This window comes from Mesoplodon mirus (assembly GCF_964341445.2).
Source record: "Mesoplodon mirus genome assembly, chromosome: 1".
Classification (NCBI taxonomy): domain Eukaryota; kingdom Metazoa; phylum Chordata; class Mammalia; order Artiodactyla; family Ziphiidae; genus Mesoplodon; species Mesoplodon mirus.
Window position 1 is genome coordinate 79,277,858 of NC_138976.1, and position 19,242 is coordinate 79,297,099.

Here is a 19,242-nt window from a genome sequence, read left to right on the forward strand (position 1 = left end):
GAGCTTTTGACAAATTTAATCTAAAACTACTTGTTCTGATGCTTCTGGCATGTTTCAGCAGCCAATTTACAAGAGAAACAAGCCTAAAACTCTTGCTCAGTGAAAAACACAAAACAGAGACACACACACAAAAACAAAAGCAATAATAAAAACAAATTTATACTGTCTCATGGCTTCTTTTAACCCTTGAGCACATATTTAATACATTATAATCATCCAATTGCCCCAGGTTTCAATAACTGGCTTCTTCATTTAATATAAAGATTATTTTTTAAAAAAGAAAAAATAATATAAAGAATATTTTGAAGCAGATTTAATGAGCTCTTTATTGAGGACAACTATGTGCACAGTACTGTACCTCACTGGCTAATCACCTTTTCACCCTAGCCAAAAGCCAGAGGAAAACTGAGATGAGAAAATACTTTGACTTATGTGTATCTTCACCATCCTCCCCAACTGATTCTGCCCAAACTTCCTTTTATATTCTTCAGAAGGATAAGAGTAAACTTTGTTTCTGATAGGTCATCTGTCAGTCTTTGTTACATACTTCAGGAAAGTGATGGGAGAAGATTTTTTAAAGAATTTTTTAAATTGCTCCACATTTTCTTTCAATCTCACTATTCTTTAAGAGTACAGAATACAGAGCCAGGCATCCTGATTTCAAACCTAAATTCCATGGCATTGGGCAAGTTACTGTATATCTCTGTGCCTTGGTTTCCTCTTCCATAAAATGGGTTGTTATATGGAGGAAATTATTCAATACATGTAAGTCTCACAGAACAGTTTCTGGCACATGAAGTTCAACACGTGTAACTGTTATTAACATTCCCATGTCAGTGCTCTTTTCATTTTAATCTGCTCTTTGTAGTTTGAATCTGCAAGCCCACATTTATGTGTAGGTAGAGCCCAAGCCCATGTCATCGTGTCTCCAACAAAACATCTTGCTGTCCTATTCTTGATTTTCTACAATAATTACAGTCCATACTATAAAGTCTCAAATTGTTTTCAATTTCCTTTGTCATTCTCTAGTGCTACACATCTTCCCAATTCATGGTGTGAGAGGAACGTGTGGACATCAGTTTGGAGTCAGATAGACCTGGGTTCAAATCAGATTTTATCTCCTTCCCCTTTCATCCTGGCTCATTCTGCTCCAGCATCTTTGGCTGAACACATAAGACATTCCTCTGCCTCAGGACACTTGTACCTGCTGTTCCCTCTGCCTGGAATGTTCTTCCCCAGGTATCTCCATGGCTTGTTTCCTCACTTCATCTTGACATCTGCCTAAAGAGCACCTATCAGAGAGGCTTCTCCTCTAGCTAAAATAGCACCCTCACTCATTCTTTACCTCCTGGCCTTGTTTTATTTTTTCCTTATAGTACTTATAATTACTAGACATTTTATTACATATTTACGTGCTTGTTTGTGTATCTTCTGTAAGCCCTCACTAGAATATAAGCTCCAGGAGGGATGCTTACCTAATCAGGTTGTTGCGTGGACTGAATGAGATAGCATGTATAAAATATAAAGCCTTCATAAATATTAAAAAAAGCCTAATGAAGTGCTGAGCATACAGCAAATGTTGATTTTTCACCCTTTCTTCATGATAACAAGTAAAGAGGGTGAGCACATTGCCTCTCTTGTATCTCTTACCACCACCGTCATCCCCCACAATCAGTATCCCAGAGACCTGAGAAGAATGGATGGAAACTTCAATTTTATGGTCATTATTTAGATTTACAGCAAATGTCAGCATATCCTAATTAGATTTTAAACACCCTTGGTTGTGAAAATATAGGCATATACTTCTTACACGCACACAGAGTAAGATTAAATAAGAATGCTTGTGAAAAGAGTTCTTTTGATTGTTTTTTTCCTAGTTAATCAACAACTCATTTTCTTTCACCCATTTTTATTGAACATCTCTCTTCCTGATCTTAACGCAGCTTCTTGCCTTAGTAAGTAGGAAGCACGGAACACAAACCCATCTTTCTCTTATGTCTGAGTACAACACCTTGGCTCAGGGTCATTATTATGGACACCAATTCCATTTGCTGTAAGATATTAACAATACAGTATATTGGCCTGACTCTACTCTGACCTCAAGACAAACCAAGGTAATTACTTTCTCAAATTAAACTCCCAGGAAAGGTTCTTATTTATCTCTTATTTGTCACATTTTTCTAACACACACACACACACACACACACACACACACAGAACCTATTTAACAAGGGTTCTATACTCAAGTTTCACTTGAAATTATAGTTTTCTAAATCTGGTTCTGTTTGACACCACAAAAAAATGAAATAACCAGAGTTTATTTAAAACTTGAAAGAGGGCTTCCCTGGTGGCACAGTGGTTGAGAGTCCGCCTGCCAATGCAGGGGACATGGGTTCGTGTCCCTGTCCGGGAAGATCCCACATGCCACGGAGTGGCTGGTCCCGTGAGCCATGGCCACTGAGCCTGTGCATCTGGAGCCTGTGCTCCGCAACAGGAGAGGCCACAACAGTGAGAGGCCCATGTACCGCAAAACAAAACAAAACAAAACAAAACAAAAAAAAAAACACAAAAAAACTTGAAAGAATAAGTAAATGATTCAACATATTTAGAAAAATAAAGAAAATAAAGTATCACAATCATGTAAATGCAACTATATTGCCCTATTCTCACCCAACAACAGAAAGAGAAGTAGCAGCAATAAAAAGTTACCATGTTTTTGTTTTTCCATTCAATAGTTTATTCCTGGGACTAAGCTTGTTGGCAGGACTGTTGACAATACAGTTTAATTGCTTTCATTACTCAGTGCTGCTCTGACTTAGTCTCACTACCCATAGTGACCTTTAAGCCACCTCCAAGAACAAATCGCCTTTGTGAGGGAAGAGACATACATAAACTTTATTTATGCTTTTTAAATCATCTTATCCCTAACTCACAAGTCAGCAGAGTATTGAAAAAAAATTAAATGGATGGTTGTGTTTGAATTCTATCTCTACCATTTCCCAGTTACCCTGGCAAGAACTGACTTGACTTCTTTGAAATTCTGTTTCTTCATCTGTGCTTTGGGCATGCAAATCAATCCTACATCAGAATAATGTACAGAAGATTACATAGGAGATCACTGAAAGTGCCTGGTATTTAAAAATACCAAAATAATGTTTACTTTTCTTCCTTTCTTCACCCTTTTTCTGTCCAAGGTATGAAACACCTAAGTCCTGAGCATTTTCACTATGTTCTCTCATTTACTCCACATACAAGTACTGAGTTTCCACAACATGCCAGGCACTGTGCAAAACGTGGGGCTACACTGGTAAATAAAACACAAACCTCATCCTAAAGGAGATCCTAAACCAAAGGACTAAATTATACTCTAGGTACAATTAAGGTTATATTTGACAATCAGACATTTTCCCCAGGAAGAAGAAATAATGCCCAGCTATCCAAAGGTTTTACAATGTGTAGGATTCACAAACTATGCAGTAATACAATATCCTGTGAATTACCTCACTGCCCAGATCAATGCAGGACCGTGATGTTATCATACCAGCTTAGTCGTCTATCTCCATCAGTGGACCCAAAGGCACCAGTTATACAAGGTACAGTATAGTCACACATTATTTTTCCCTCCCCTCCCCTAAGGGTACTTAATGGGTAATGAGACAAAAGTAGGACTTAGCCATTATTTATCACTGGTTCCTTCTGCATTCATTTATCAAAGTCTATTCACCTGGAGTATGTGATTTTCATAACATGAATTAAGCTCTTGTTTTAGTTACTGTTACCACTGCATTCTATAGTTACAGCCGATAACGTGATGCACCTTTTAAACAATGAGCTCTTTTTGTAGCTGTAATCCAAATCATTCCCACTTTGTCCTAGGCTCTAGTAATTTGAATCATTATTGTTTATCTTTTAAAGAAAACTAATTTCATTTAGTGCTAGGGTATCTAATACTTTTAAATACTTAAAAACCCATATTCCCACAAAATGGCTGCCAACAACTCAGAAAAAAGGAAAGCAATTTTAAACTTTATCTTTTTGTTAAAAATGTGTCTTTACATGGGGGGTCAACTTTGTGGTATAAAGTCCAAACAAATGGAAATAGATCCTATTCTGAAACTGGAACCCACACTGGACAATGAGCTGGTGACAAATGTCTGTCAGGTCCAATTCTGCTACTTCCCCTCAATAATTCCTGAAGGTTTTATTTTATGACAGACTTTATAAAGTCAAGAAAAAGGGAGTAAAACGGAGTTTACTCACCAATATTACCTTAAACCTAATCACAAATATAAGTTGTAATAATTAATAGTAACAATAATACATAGCTATAACCACAGGAAAACCCTTAGTTAGGAATGACAGAAGGAAATGTCTTTATCTTGAGTCAAGGTCCAGATCTTTTGTCTTCATCTTGGTCCTTTTGCCTTTTATAGTGATCATATAACAATATATAAATGTATCAAATTAACATGTTGTATACCTTAAATGTACCCAAGGTTATAGTCAAATATATTTCAATAAAAAAAGAAATAGGAACATTTTTAAAAAGAGAGACTCAATTTCTCACCCTATCTGACCTTAGCATTTTGAAGACTCTATCTATTGCTATGTCCTCACTTGGTGCTAATTATTCATCCTTCTTTCTTTTCTATTAACAGTGATTTATAATAATTATCTATTGTTACAATGATTATTGAATAAAGGAGACAAGCACTTATATGAATAATCAGATGTACTCAAATAACGGGAAAAAACATTAAGAGCCCTATTTAAAAAGTAGTTGTAATTCAAAATTTCAAGTTAAGCGTTATTTTCATTCATTAAAAAAATCAATAAAATATTTACAAACTAGTAAAAATTGCTTTTTGAAACATCTACATAGAAAAAATTTTGCCATTTTCAGCAACCTGGATGGACTTGGAGGGTATTATGCTAACTGAAATGTCAGACATAAAGATAAATACTATATGATATCGCTTATATGTGGAATCTAAAAAATACAACCAACTAGTAAATATAACTAACATAAAAGAAGCAGACTCACAGATCTAGAGAACAAACTAGTGGTTATGGGGGGGAGGCTGGGGGGGCGGAATACAGGGGTAGGGGAGTGGGAGGTACAAACTACCGGGTATTAGACAGGCTCAAGAATGTACTGTACAACACGGGGAATATAGCCAATATTCTGTAATAACTGTGAGTGGAAAGTAACCTTTAAAAATTGTATAAAAGTTTAGGGCTTTGCTGGTGGTGCAGTGATTGGGAGTCCGCCTGCCGATGCAGGGGACATGGGTTCGTGCCCCGGTCCGGGAAGGTCCCACATGCCACGGAGTGGCTGGGCCCATGAGCCATGGGCGCTGGGCCTGCGCATCCAGAGCCTGTGCTCCGCAACGGGAGAGGCCACAGCAGTGAGAGGCCCGCGTACCGCAGGAAAAAAAAAAACTGTATAAAAGTTTAAAAATTTTTTTTAAAGAAAATACTAATTAAAGATATCCCCAAAATCATTTTACCTGTACAGCTTCAAGTCTGTGGATCAAAAACTGAAAGTTCCACCATGGGTCCAATCAACTGATTTTCTCAACCATTTGACAAGTCTTACCAAGCTCTTTAGCAGACTAATAATATAATTAAGGCAATTTTAATATACTTATGAGTAATAGTCATAATATATCATTTATGTATAATTGCTAACTCTATACCTAATATGTTACAGTAAATATATCATGTTATATGCCAAATTATAGTTTCATCCTTCCCACCAATCACAAGTAAGTCTTCCAGAAGTCTTTTTCACATTTCTTTCTCCTGTAGCATTTGAGGCTTTATCTTGTACAGAGTGGGTGCTCATTAAAATGTATGTCAAAACAAAACATTCATATCCCCAAATCTACTGAATATCCACTGGTAGGAAAGGTAATTTCCACTTCTACAGTTTTCACTGTGAATTCAACATTAAGAAAACAAAAGAGTTTTCAGTTATGCAGGATGAATAAGGTCTGGAAATCTAATGTGCAGCATGGTGACTATAGTTAACAATACTGTATTATGTACTTGAAATTTGCTAAGAGAGTAGATCTTAAATGTTCACACCACAAAAACAGAAAGGTAACTATGTGAAGTAACTAGCTTGATTGTGGTCATCATTTCACAATGTATACTATATCAAAACATCATGTTACATAATTTAAATATATATAATGTTTGTCAAAAGAGAGGATCAGAGAAAGCACTGTGATGATAGAAGCAGGGGTCAATGACAGACAACTTTGCTGCCTTTGATGTGAAAGAGAAAGGAGCCAGGAGCCAGGGAATGTTGGTATCTGCTAGAAGCTGGAAAGGGCAAGGAAATGGATTCTCCCCTTGAGACTATAGAGAGGAACACAGCCCTGTCAATACCTTGATTTTGGTCTAGAGAAACCCATATCAGACTTCCAAACTACAGAACTGTAAGATAATATAAATTCATGTCGCTTTAAGCCACTAAGTTTGTAGTAATTTTTGTTGTTGTTTGTTTGTTTTGTTTTTTTGTTTTTGGTTTTTTGCGATACGCGGGCCTCTCACTGTTGTGGCCTCTCCCGTTGCGGAGCACACGCTCCGGATGCGCAGGCTCAGTGGCCATGGCTCATGGGCCCAGCCGCTCTGTGGCAATGTGGGATCCTCCTGGACCGGGGCACAAACCCGTGTCACCTGCATCGGCAGGCCGACTTTCAACCACCGCGCCACCAGGGAAGCCCTGTAGTAATTTTTTATGGCAGCAGCAGAAACCTAACACAATGCCCAGGGTTTTTTTAAATACTGAGAGCAAAAGCCTTAATACAGAAATAGTCTGACAATATGCTTTTACATATTCCATTTCTTAATGACAGTTTAATTGGCCTCCATAATAAAGGGCCAAATATTTTCTGATGGTTAATCGAACACAGTGACCCAATTAAAATCTAAGGCTTGACAGTAAACTAAGAGATCAATGCCACCACATAGCTCCTGTTATTATTATTAGCTCAGCTTTTTAAAAACTGTCTCTCCCAAATATTTATCTTGACTTTATGGTATGAATTATAACTCAAAGTAAACAAATCATTGATGCAGTGGTTCCTATTTATAAAATTTCAGCTAATAAATGAAAAAGGAAAGATAGAATTGTATATTATCATTTTGCAATGCCCTAATAAAGCAATGGATCTTAGTCAGGAATCAACAAACTCCAGCTAAGGGCCAGATCCAGTCTGTGGCCTGTTTTTTTCTTAGCCTGTGAGCTAAGAATGATTTTTTACATTCTTAAATGGTTAAAAAAATTAAAAGAAGAATAATATTTCATGACATGTAAAAAATTATATGAAATTCAAATTTCAGTGTTTATTTATAAAGTTGCATGGGAACTCAGCCATGTCCACTTATTTATATAATGTCTATGGCTCCTTTGGGGCTATAATAGCAGGGTTGAGTAGTTCTAAGAGACCTTATGGTGCACAAAACCTAAAATGTTCACTATTTGGATTTTACATAAAATGTCTGCCAACACCTGCTCTAGACAATGATCATCAATGGTAGCTAATACCTTAAATGAGAGGCAACCAGAATATCTATGCAGTATCCTCGCCAAAAAAATCAAAACCGATCAAGGCTCCTGATCAAACTACCAGTTCATAGGAAATACAACGGACAGAGGAACATGTAAGATTAACACCATTGGGATGTATTCTGCAAAATATATAATGTAGTAAACTCTACAGGACAAATAAATTTCTTTGAAAAATAATTTTCAACAGAAAAATAGGAGACCTGGACAGGAAACTTATAGACTGAAAAACACAAATAACTGTAATGTGTAAATTACAGCTGTATTCTGATTCAAACAAACCGTGAGTAGAAAACAGAATTGAGATCATTAAGGAAATGTGATCCCAATTTAATATATGTGGGTATAAGGAAATTATTAATTTGTTTAAACTTCATAATGGTATTGCAGTTTTGTTTTGATAAGGGGTCCTTATTTTTCAGATATTTTTTAGAAGAAGTAATATGATATCTGGAATTTGCAAATAATCTAGTGAAGAGGGAAAAAACAGGAAATAGGGGTATACAAATGAAATACGATTTGTCATGTTTTGATAATTGTTGAAGCTGGATTATGGGTAAATGTGGTTATTACACTATTTCGTCTAGTGTTGTATATGTTTGGATTTTCCTTAATAAAGGTATTTTAAAAAGCATTCTTTCCCCAAAATCTTGAGGTTCATGAAGATAACAATTTTATAATCATAAATTTATTTCAAAACATAAAGAACCCAATAGTAAAAATACCAAAAGCAAAGAGTATCCTGTATTTCAATATGGTACAGATTTCACATTTTATTTCTAAAAATGTCAATAAATTTACCTTCAGTAAAAACATAGAATAATGGACATTTCAAGGACCAGAATCAACTGTGGAAAACAATCATCTTGGAGAAGACAAGCTGACTTTATTTTCCGAAGCACTTTCAAAACCAGAAGCCCAATACAAATGATCATTAGCCTTATATTACCTCTTGTCTGTAACCAACATTTTAATTTCAAAAGAATTAAAGATTATAAACACTTCCCCATCAAACAAAGGCAACTTCTTATATTTGTTGTAAGACCTCTGATTAATACCAAGAGTTAGGTAACATCCATTTAACAAGTGGCTCTCGCAGACACTGAAATAGCTACACACATCAATACACTTAACATTCACAATTCATCCTGGAGACAGGTATTCCCATCCTCATTTTACGATAAAGGACTGAGACACAGAAAGATAAAGCTGCAAAACCAGTTAATGACCTGAGCCAGACTAGAAATCAAGTCTGTCTGATCTGAATGTCAATCCAGGATTAAAGAAGGCCAGCACCATTCCCCTTCAACTCCTTGCAAATTTTGGATCTGTTCAGAGATCAGGAGCTGGACAACCTTGACCTTTCTCTAGGGAAGAAGCCCTGGTCCTCATATCTTCCAAAGAGCAAGGTCAGTTCCTGAGTTTATATCTTGTTTTTGCAAGCTAAGGACCAAAGAGACAAGTACAAAGATTTTCACTGAATATAGTTTGTAATAGCCGAAAAAAATAAAGAAATAAACTAAAATTTTGCCAGTAGAGAAATGACTAAATTACCTGTGGTACAAACATACTGATATAATATGCAACATCTACTTCTAACTTCTTGATATACCTCAAAAAATACAATGTTGAATGAAAAAAAGCAAATTGCAAAAGAATATGTACTATACATTCACGTAAAAAATTTTAAACATACAGAACCATGCTATTTACACGTAGTTATGAATAAATAAATATGTAGTAGAGATTTTTTAAAATAAACCTATATGAGAAGAATGAACCTCAAGTACAGAATAATTCTTACCTTTGGGAAAGGAATCAAGGGAATGGTAAGCGGATATTTTAGCTGTGTCTGTAGCAGTTTACTCTTAAAAAGATATAAAGGATATATGGCAAATTGTTAACCTTGGTTTAATGTGTATTATGAGTATGTGAGTTCTTTTCATAGTATTTTCTATTTTTGCCTATTTGGGCCAATTTAAATTTTAAATAAAAATAAATACAATAGGGCTTCCCTGGTGGCGCAGTGGTTGAGAGTCCGCCTGCCGATGCAGGGGACACGGGTTCGTGCCCCAGTCCGGGAAGATCCCACATGCCGCAGAGCAGCTGGGCCCGTGAGCCATGGCCACTGGGCCTGTACATCCGGAGCCTGTGCTCCGCAACGGGAGAGTCCACGGCAGTGAGAGGCCCGTGTACCGCAAAAAAAATAAAAATAAAAAATACAATAATTACTTTTTCTTTATTAGGAAAAAAAAAGAACACAAGTGAATCTTAAACAGTGGGAAAGGAAGAAGGAATCCTCCTGATAGAACTGGGGAGAAAACTGAGAGAGGCCTGGGTTCCAATCTAGATCTGCTTGCTTCCAAAGCCACCATACTGTTCTCTAAAATCAATTCAGATTGTCCATAGAACTTTCCAAGTAGAGATGAACTGCATTCAAATTGAGCCTGTTGGAAACACTTACCCAAAAGAGTTGTCCCTCCTAATCTCACCATTATAAAGTTCATTCCCAAGGAAGTCCTAGAAAAATCAACGCTTGTGGAGGACAAAACCTACTGATTATCACTGTGAATGTGTTCCATTTTGTGTGACTATTTTGTGGTTGAAGTTCTGGTATTCTACAGAGGCATTTTATTTTATTTATTTATTTATTTATTTTTGCAGTACGTGGGCCTCTCACTGTTGCAGCCTCTCCTGTAGAAGAGCACAGGCTCCGGACGCGCAGGCTCAGCGGCCATGGCTCACGGGCCCAGCCGCTCTGCAGCATGTGGGATCTTCCCAGACCAGGGCACGAACCCGTGTCCCCTGTATCGGCAGGCGGACTCTCGACCACTGCGCCACCAGGGAAGCCCAAGGGGCATTTTAAATAAATATACAATCCCATGACATTGTATGCAGGGATTGGCAGCTTGCCATGTCAACTCAACTAAAATAACCATCCTCAGGAAAACTGAAGTACTGATTCCCACCTTGTTGAGATCTGAGGAATTTCCCACATCACTTGAGGTATATGGTGAGATCAAAGAATTCAGGTACTTAGAGAGGTCAAAGATACAAAGTAGCATTTCAGCAATCTATTAATTATTAACAAACAACAGTTTCCCAGAAATACATATATTTGCATGATAATTTTGAATTATTCACTAACACTATAGACTAAATATGTACTAAGTAAAACCTGCAAAATAATCAACAATCGGGTCCAATTTCCACCAGGCAAGTCCCTAAGACAAAGAGGGTAGAGCCAGGATTGAACATGAAGGAAAACAGATCTTTAACCCTCCCATTAAACAAATCCCAGCTCCTCCGAATGTATAAACTAGTTTCATCACTTCTCTCTCTTCCTATTTGTTTAAACCCTCCTTCTCTAATAGGTTCTTCACCCAGCAAATAGAAAGCTCAAATTTCTCCCATCTTGAAAAAAAAAGAAAAATTCCCTATATTTCTTTTTTCCTTCATAGCTAAGAACCTAAAATCTACCTCACATTAATCAACAAGCACCATTTTACAATTAATTGGTCACTTTATTCACTGAACAAATATTTGAGTGCTTACTATACACCAGGCACTATTCAAGGCATCTGGATAAATCAGTGAACAAAACAAAGATCCCCACTTTTGCTTACAGTCTAGCTGAAGTCAGGCAATAGATAATAAATTCTGTGATGCCTGGCACATACTGAGTACTACCTATGTGTTTTGCCTTGTTGCTGTCATCGCTGTTACTTCTCTGTCTCATCTGCTGTGCAGTCAGGCATCGACCCTCATGAGTCTGTTAAAATGACTGAGAAAGGAATTATTGCCCTCTTTCCAAACTGCCAAAGCCAAGCAACTCTTTTTCTTCCTCATCTTTTGAGAATCAGGCACCAAGTCTAGGATGCTTCTTATCTAAATTTTCCATCACCATCCATTAAGAGGCACTGACTACTTTAATCTTTGCTCTACTGTATTCTGACCATGAAGCTAGTCTATGTATAACCCTGTCTTGTTGCTTTGCATATCTCTGTCTTGTGTTAAACCATTAGTTCTATTGAGGAAGTTATTCAGTACCTACCATGGTGCCTAACACTTCCTAAGTACTCAATGAACGTTAGAGGAATAAAAGTTTCTTTAAACATTGTTCTCTATAATCCTTTCATATTTGCTCTACCAGCCCCCCATTTGGCTTTGCAGATGAAAGAAACAAAAAGTAAAGCCAATGCACAGACCAGCACAGCTGGTCAGAACAAATGAATATGTTTTGCTACTATTTATAAATGATTTTTAATGATTCAATTCTTTTTCAAGATCTCAATAAATAATGGCAGAAGAAACTGCTGTAATATATTTGGGAATAACTGAAAACATGTTTAAAACCATCCCCATACAAGGAAATTTTTCCTCCTCGAAACTTAAAATATTTGAATTACTCACCTGACACCTAATACCATGGCCCTCAAATTAAAGATGAAACTAAATTAAATTAAATTTTTAATTCACTGTGATTGATGAGAAAAAGCTTGTTAGTTATATTAATTACTAGATAAAGAATTCAGAAATGCTTAAACAAAATAGACGATTATCAGAAAATGGCTTTTTTCCCCATCAAAAAATCACAACAAGAAAATACAGCTATATTCCTAAGTGATACAACATTGCCCCTTTTTTTATTTTTTCAACACAGGGAGTAAAAGGCAGTAGACAAAAATCAACCTGTCAAGAAATGGTTTATTCAGTAATGGACTAGCACTACAGGGGATTTGTTCTGCTTTCACCAGCAAGCCCTTTGTGTAACAAGAACAAACTATTAGGGGTTTAATGACACTGCAATAGCATATTAGACACTGAAAAAGGAAATGAGGATTCTTTTCACCAAGTTGCTGTTGTTTCTACGGCCACCATGGGATCTACCATTCACACAATCCTCAAATGGGCAATCGGTTGGGAAATGAGTTTTTCTGACTTTAGCCCTGCCTTTGACTCAGCTTTCTCTCATTTATTTTAAGATCTTGAAGAACCCAGCTTTTGGCAGGAACAACTGGAAGTCACTTGCTCCAAAAGAGACAAGTCAGCCTCGGAAACGGAACCAGGTTTGTTCATGGAATCCCCCCTGCGCACACAGCATCTCAAACAGCTGTGGGAGGAGTGAATGTGGTACCAGCTGAACGGGTCTCATCTACTTCGCAGGACTGCTGTTTCATAGACTCAATGCTGCTTCTATACACTCTTAGCTGCCCTCTTGTCTGCACAAGGTGTGATGTTCTGTGGTGGGCACCTGCTGATGAGGGTAATTATAGCATTAGTGGAAGCAAGCACGACATCTAAGATTGAAAAACAACTCCATCATTTGACTCCCTCAGAACTGCTTCTTTTTCTTTTGCAAGAGGTTACTCAGAGATTAAATTAATTCTGCATCTATTTGAAAACAAGCCTTTAAACAGTTGTATAAATGGACTAGAGGAGGAAATCGCCTTTCAAAATTAAAAGTACTATTTATTATATGCGCAGGTGAACATTTGATATTGTAACACCAGACGGCACTTGCTGACTCAGCTTTCAATAGATTTCCATATATTTCTGTGTGGGGGAATTAAAACAAATAATAGGAATAACAAGAACAATACTTCAAGGAGAAATATGAAATCCAGATCTTATAGAATGGAGGCAAAGAAGTTTTAAATTACTTTTATGCTTATTAACCAATTCAACAGAGATATTACATAAAACATTAATATCCAGGAACTTCATTTCATATCCAAAATTCAAATACATAACTTTCATATTAATTTAACTGTAAAGTTGATATAAAATTCCTTTACATTTGCTTAAAAAAAACACCCCAGGGCTTCCCTGGTGGCGTAGTTGTTGAGAATATGCCTGCTAATGCAGGGGACACGGGTTTGAGACCTGGTCTGGGAGGATCCCACATGCTGCAGAGCAACTAGGCCTGTGAGCCACAACTACTGAGCCTGCGCATCTGGAACCTGTGCTCTGCAATGGGAGAGGCCGCGATAGTGAGAGGCCCGCGCACCGCGATGAAGAGTGGACCCTGCTTGCCACAACTAGAGAAAGCCCTTGCACAGAAATGAAGACCCAACACAGCAAAAATAAATAAATTAATTAATAAACCCCTACCCCCAACATCTTAAAAAAAGAAACAGTATTTTTAGATTTAAAAAAATAATCCATGGGCCTCCCTGGTGGCGCAGTGGTTGAGAGTCCGCCTGCCGATGCAGGGGATACGGGTTCGTGCCCCGGTCTGGGAGGATCCCATATGCCGCGGAGCGGCTGGGCCCGTGAGCCATGGCCGCTGGGCCTGCGCGTCCGGAGCCTGTGCTCCGCAACGGGGGAGGCCACAACAGTGAGAGGCCCGCATACCGCAAAAAAAAAAAAAAAAAAAAAAAAAAAAAAAAAAAAAAAATAATCCATGATGCACTTTCAGAGAGGAACAAATTCCAAGGAATGAATATGATTAAATCGTACTTCACTCTATCAGAATTTTATGATTTGGGCTATATTTTGAGTATTGTAGATTACTGGATTAAAGCTTTCATTGTCAACCATGAAGTTTAAAAATAAGTGGAGAGGAGAGTGTTTCTTGAATTAGAAAAATGAAAAAAAAAATTTTCAAATCAGCAAGGATTGATTTGTCAGACACACCCAGAACTGTGGCCCAGAAATTGAAAACATGCCACTGTTAGGACTCAGAACAATTGCCTGTTCCTCCAGCTACTGCACAGGGTAGTGCTGCTTCTGCAGAATAGAAGCAGACCTCAGAGAGCTGGGGCAAGGGTGGCACACACTGTCCTAATGTGGGCCTGCCGTACTCTGTAAAGACTATCAGAAGACCATTTTCTGAGTACCAAAGGGATTGCCAGGAATGTGACTTTTTGATTTCTAATAGCAGCATTAAAATCATGGGACCAGCCCAGCCTCTAAGATATTTCTAAGAAAACCCCAACATATTTAGTGATAGGTAGGAAATCTAATTGCCAAGGTTGATTCAAACACACCTCCTCTATACTTCACACACAAAATCATCATGACTCAAATCACAGAAGAAAAGTACTTCTGGATAACCAAGAATATGGCAGACCTCTCTTTGCTGAAGAAAATCTCCCCCATTATCCATGATGTATGTCTGCTTTGTTGTCAGTGAAAATGAAAAATAATGCAATCATTCCCATTGGGGACAGAGTCATAGGCTGTATCATTCCCTGGGAATAACTTTAACTGGAAGTGATTTCAAGACTCTAACTAAAGCAGAGAAGAGAGTAACAAAGGCCACGTTATTAAAACAACTATATAATCATTTTACATTCTCAAAAGAAAGAAGACAGAAAGATGTTAGAAAGCTTCCATGTTTTATTAACTAATTTTTTCCACATTTATCTATTTTGTCTTCAAAGAAAAGAGTAAAATCCTTATATGATTTTTATCAGGATGGATGCCACAATATTTCTGAGTACAACACAAAATGAATAAGATCCAAAGCCACATCACAGAATATCTTATTTATTCATAAGAATAAATAAAAAGCAGTATTAATCAAATTAACTGCTTTAATCTCTTCCTAATATCTATAATTTAAGCTATTTTTTACATGAAGTACAGTGAAAGTTGAAAATAGCACCAGCTCACTTTAAGAGGGAGTAAAACATCTTACCTTAAAGATTAAAAACTTTTATAAGCATATCTGTTGCAAACATTATTATTGCTTCCCTCCTGTTTGCATAAGTAAGTTGGATGTCTTACTTACAAATGAAGTAGAAAGTCTTTGTTATGAATTAATGGAATCAAGCCTTGGTTAAAAACCATCAGTCCAACTCCAACACTTACAAAACCTCATTATATTTGTTTTAAAAATTCTGATAATTAAAATCACGGCTAGGAGCACTTATTAGATTTTTTTAGAACAAAATCAATATCAAACTTGCCATGCAATGTGAGAATAAGCACAGGCTTTTGCCATAACTGGTTTTTAGCTGAATTACTAATGTTGCAATTAACAAGTACTACAGAGAAATATAGCACCATCATCACCCTTAGTAAACAGGAGACATGGTTACTTTTCCAGATGTCTTCTGGTTGTCATGGTATCTATTATGTCCTCTTTCTCTCACATTTTTATTCTAGCTAACAGACCTGCAAGCTATTTAATCTAACTTACAGTTTTATGAAGATTTTATATGTTCCTGATATAGACTCTGAATGTACCTGTTGAACAAAATCAAAGAAGTTACTTAAACTGATATTTAGACATTATATTAAAAAGGGGATAAAATTAATCTTAGTTCACATAATTGATAGAAACCAAAATCAATCAATTTTATATGTTCTACATAATTTATTTCAGAAAAAACCTATTTTCAGAATATTTTCCTTTTTAAAATATTTTCAAGTCTACATTTCTAGAAAAATAATATTTCAATGGCTGAAATAAAATTAATTGCATTTTAAGTGTTCTATATCCATATTTTTATAAAAAAATCTACCCATTCAACACACTAAATATTAAAATATTTCAAATAAATATCTAATAACATTTTCTGCTAGTAGTTTTTGTGAACAAGCAAACAAAATAAACACAAATACCAAAAAATGGTATGCATTTATATTTTACTCTTTTGAAGGAATATTTTAGACATCCTGCTTTTTAGGGATTAATTTTTGTCCTGCAATGATGACCTTTCAAAAACAGAACAGGGTAACATTATTCGTGCTATACAATGTTTATGTACCATCCTTTTAAAACAAAATGAATTCAATTTCTCTTCACTATACAATCTCTGCTGTCAACTCCTCTGGATGTAAAACATAAATACACACACGCTGATGTTCTCAGTGATGTCTTGGAAGTTAAAGTGGTGTACCCTTCTTCCCTAGGAGCAACAGGAGGGCTCTGCACTCTCTTCCAGAGCAGAGTTCTCTCCCTCTAGGCTGAAGGAAAACATAATATTTAAATACTAAAAATGCAAATGCGGCTAAAGTTTTTATCAACTGTACTTCTCTACACACATACGATGCCTATATTAATTTCGCTTGAGTGCTTTTACTGCACTAATTAGACACTGAAAAGGAGCTGGCACATGGGAAAACTGTTTTCTGAACGCTGTATATGTTAACAGTCGGATTATAAACACCTGGGATATTCTTGCTATCTTCTGCGTGTAAATGACTCTGCAAACAACTAAACGCACCTATTAACATAGTGGGGGTGCGCGATGGAAAAGAGCAAGTGTTAAGAGTAAAAATATGGCATGCCCTTCCTATTCCGCCCTCATTCAGCGGATGCCTAGTACCTTTGAACACGCTGCACAGGCAGACCCTCGGGACATATGCGAGTCACAACAACACACTCGACAACATCTCCCACGCCCCGTTAATTGCAAAACTCTAATGATCTGACAGTGAGCCCTCGCCTCTCAAACATGTTTTCCATTTTTTCGAGAGACACCAGAGATGTCAGGAGACCCTCCCCTAGCTGAGGAAAGGAAAGTCGTTCCTTCTTGCCCCTCCTCACAGCCCCCAACACTTTCATTAGAAGCGGCTCCACAAGTTCCTGGCGTGAGCCTCTAAGGAGGCAAGTTCAGCACCATGGAAAGGGCTCGAGTCGCGCGCAAAGGGGAAAGACACCAGGGGCTCTCCCCCAGCCACTCACCGGCGTCTGCTGCGACGGGAGTCCCGAGCGCTTGGTGGATCCCTGCTTGGAACTTAACCTTTTCCACGACTCGGCAAACCTGCCCCGGCTGGCGCTCCGGCTGCGCCTGCGGCTCTCCGCGCTGTCCTCGCGGTCCGAGCAGCCCCGCTCCATTTCGGCCGCGTCTCTCCACTTCTTCCCCATGCTAAGTTCGCCTCGCTCGGCCGGGCAACACCCCGGCGCCGAGCGCTCTCGCTCGCTCCTCAAGCCGCCGGGTCGCACTCCCGCCTGCGCGTAGCTCACTGTTGGCGCCGCCTTTTTGCCACCGCCGGCTCCGGCCACAGCCCTGCTGCACTCCGTTACCGCCGCCGCTGCCACCAGGCTGCGCTTGAGCCAGCGACTGGCCAAACTAGGGGCTGGGGCTGCGAGCGCCACCTGCGCCCGAGACAGCTTCCTTTTGCGCCCCCCAAACTGCTCTCCACCCGCGGCCGCCGCCTTCCCTGGGGGGAGGGGGGGCACGGCCCACACCTGGGGCTACTGATGCGCCGCTGGGTAGCTACCTCCACTCCCCCAGGCCTGGAGATCAACCTCACCCCACCACGAGCTGCAGGTGCAAGCCTGGGTTACCCACACTGGGTGGGTGGAGACTCCAGTTGGCTTGGAGAAAGACTGGAAACGTATAACTTTGTTCTTCCTTTTCTCTTTCTTCACCTTCTCCCCTGTGCAGCAACAACTGTCTCCCAAGTATCCCTGGGGAAAGTAAAGCTTCGTCTCCTTGTCAGACGCCACGCTAATTCCTTCTCACGCTTGGTCAGACTAACCCACTTGTTCTCAAACTTGACTGTACACTGGAGTTTACCTAAGGAAAAAATTTTTTTTAATGCTGATATTCCTCAGACTCTAATTTAATTGACCTGGCTGTAGCCTGGGAATCAGGATAGTTAAAAGCTCCCTGGGTGATTCTTGCTGTTCTAACCGCAATTAAGAGCCTTCAAGGACCTGCGCTATAGGGACAGGGCAGAGGAGGATCCTTGGAAGGGATAAAGGGTTGATACTTCTTAAATCAACACACTTCTCTCTCCAAGGTAGGAATGGGTATTCAGTTTACCCTTTCACTCCTGGGGCAAGGGTGGTACAGCCGTTAAGCAGTGAGGATGATATTTGAGCTTCTGTTTGTTGTACATTCTTTGACACCTCCACCTCCGCCTGTGTTCACGCGTCTGCCTTCTGCTCATCAGAAGGAAAGCCGGCAGTCTCTCATCAGTTTTGTGTTAGTTATTTTACCAGATTGAGCTGTCCTCGTATTCAGAAATGTCCTTGATCAGATGAGAGAAGGCCGTAGGGGGCATCATAAGTTTACAAAAATTGAAACAATGACCTTACTCATTACTAAAGGGAAGGAGACCTAAACTCGCTCCTAGTTGAAAAGGGCTGTCTGGTTGCTTAACTGTTGCAATGGCAACAGATGTATTTTCATTGCTTTCTGAAATCGAGCATTCTCCCTCCTACTTGAGTAATTCCAGGTCTTCCCAGGAGGAAAAGGTGAAAAGGGAATAAGAGGGAAGGAGAGAGAGTGAGAAATGCTGTGGGAAAACTGGTGCTGTGGTGCCAGTTATGAAAAGCATAATTTGATTTGTCAGTGGTCAGTCTGATTAAGCAGAGGTTTTGGAATTGGCTAGTTCACAGGAATGGAATACAGAGCCCTAATATCCCACAGCTGTGCACCTGTATGTAGTGTTACATTAATATTAATCTTGTCATTTTAAGCAAAGGGACTCACAGAGCATACTTTCTACCTTTTTAAACAATCCTCTGTGTCCAGAAATCACACACCCATATTAAACAAAATGAGACTCTAAACAATGTTTGCAACACACAATGCCATTTAATGAGAAAACCACAGGCTCCATTCTGCGTTTTCACACTTCCTATCTAGGTTCATGGATTTGAAATTATTAGTGACATTTCATGGAAATATAATAATTCAGCCCAGATTCCTCCCCCTGAAAAAAATAAATCAAAATGATTATGCATAGTTTACAAA

The 19,242-nt window shown here is 38.5% G+C and overlaps 1 protein-coding gene across 6 annotated transcripts in view; it reads right to left on the bottom strand.

The window, feature by feature from the left end:
- Positions 1–17,402, bottom strand: part of TRPM3 (transient receptor potential cation channel subfamily M member 3) — a gene marked incomplete at its 5' end in the record, with an annotated part of 816,760 nt that extends 799,358 nt beyond the window's left edge. For all 6 annotated transcript variants that reach the window (XM_082615532.1, XM_082615530.1, XM_082615528.1 and 3 more), the window contains one exon: positions 17,220–17,402. In XM_082615532.1, the coding sequence (XP_082471658.1) occupies positions 17,220–17,402 (183 nt within the window). The remainder of the gene's footprint in view (positions 1–17,219) is intronic.
- Between the last annotated feature and the right edge of the window lie 1,840 nt (positions 17,403–19,242).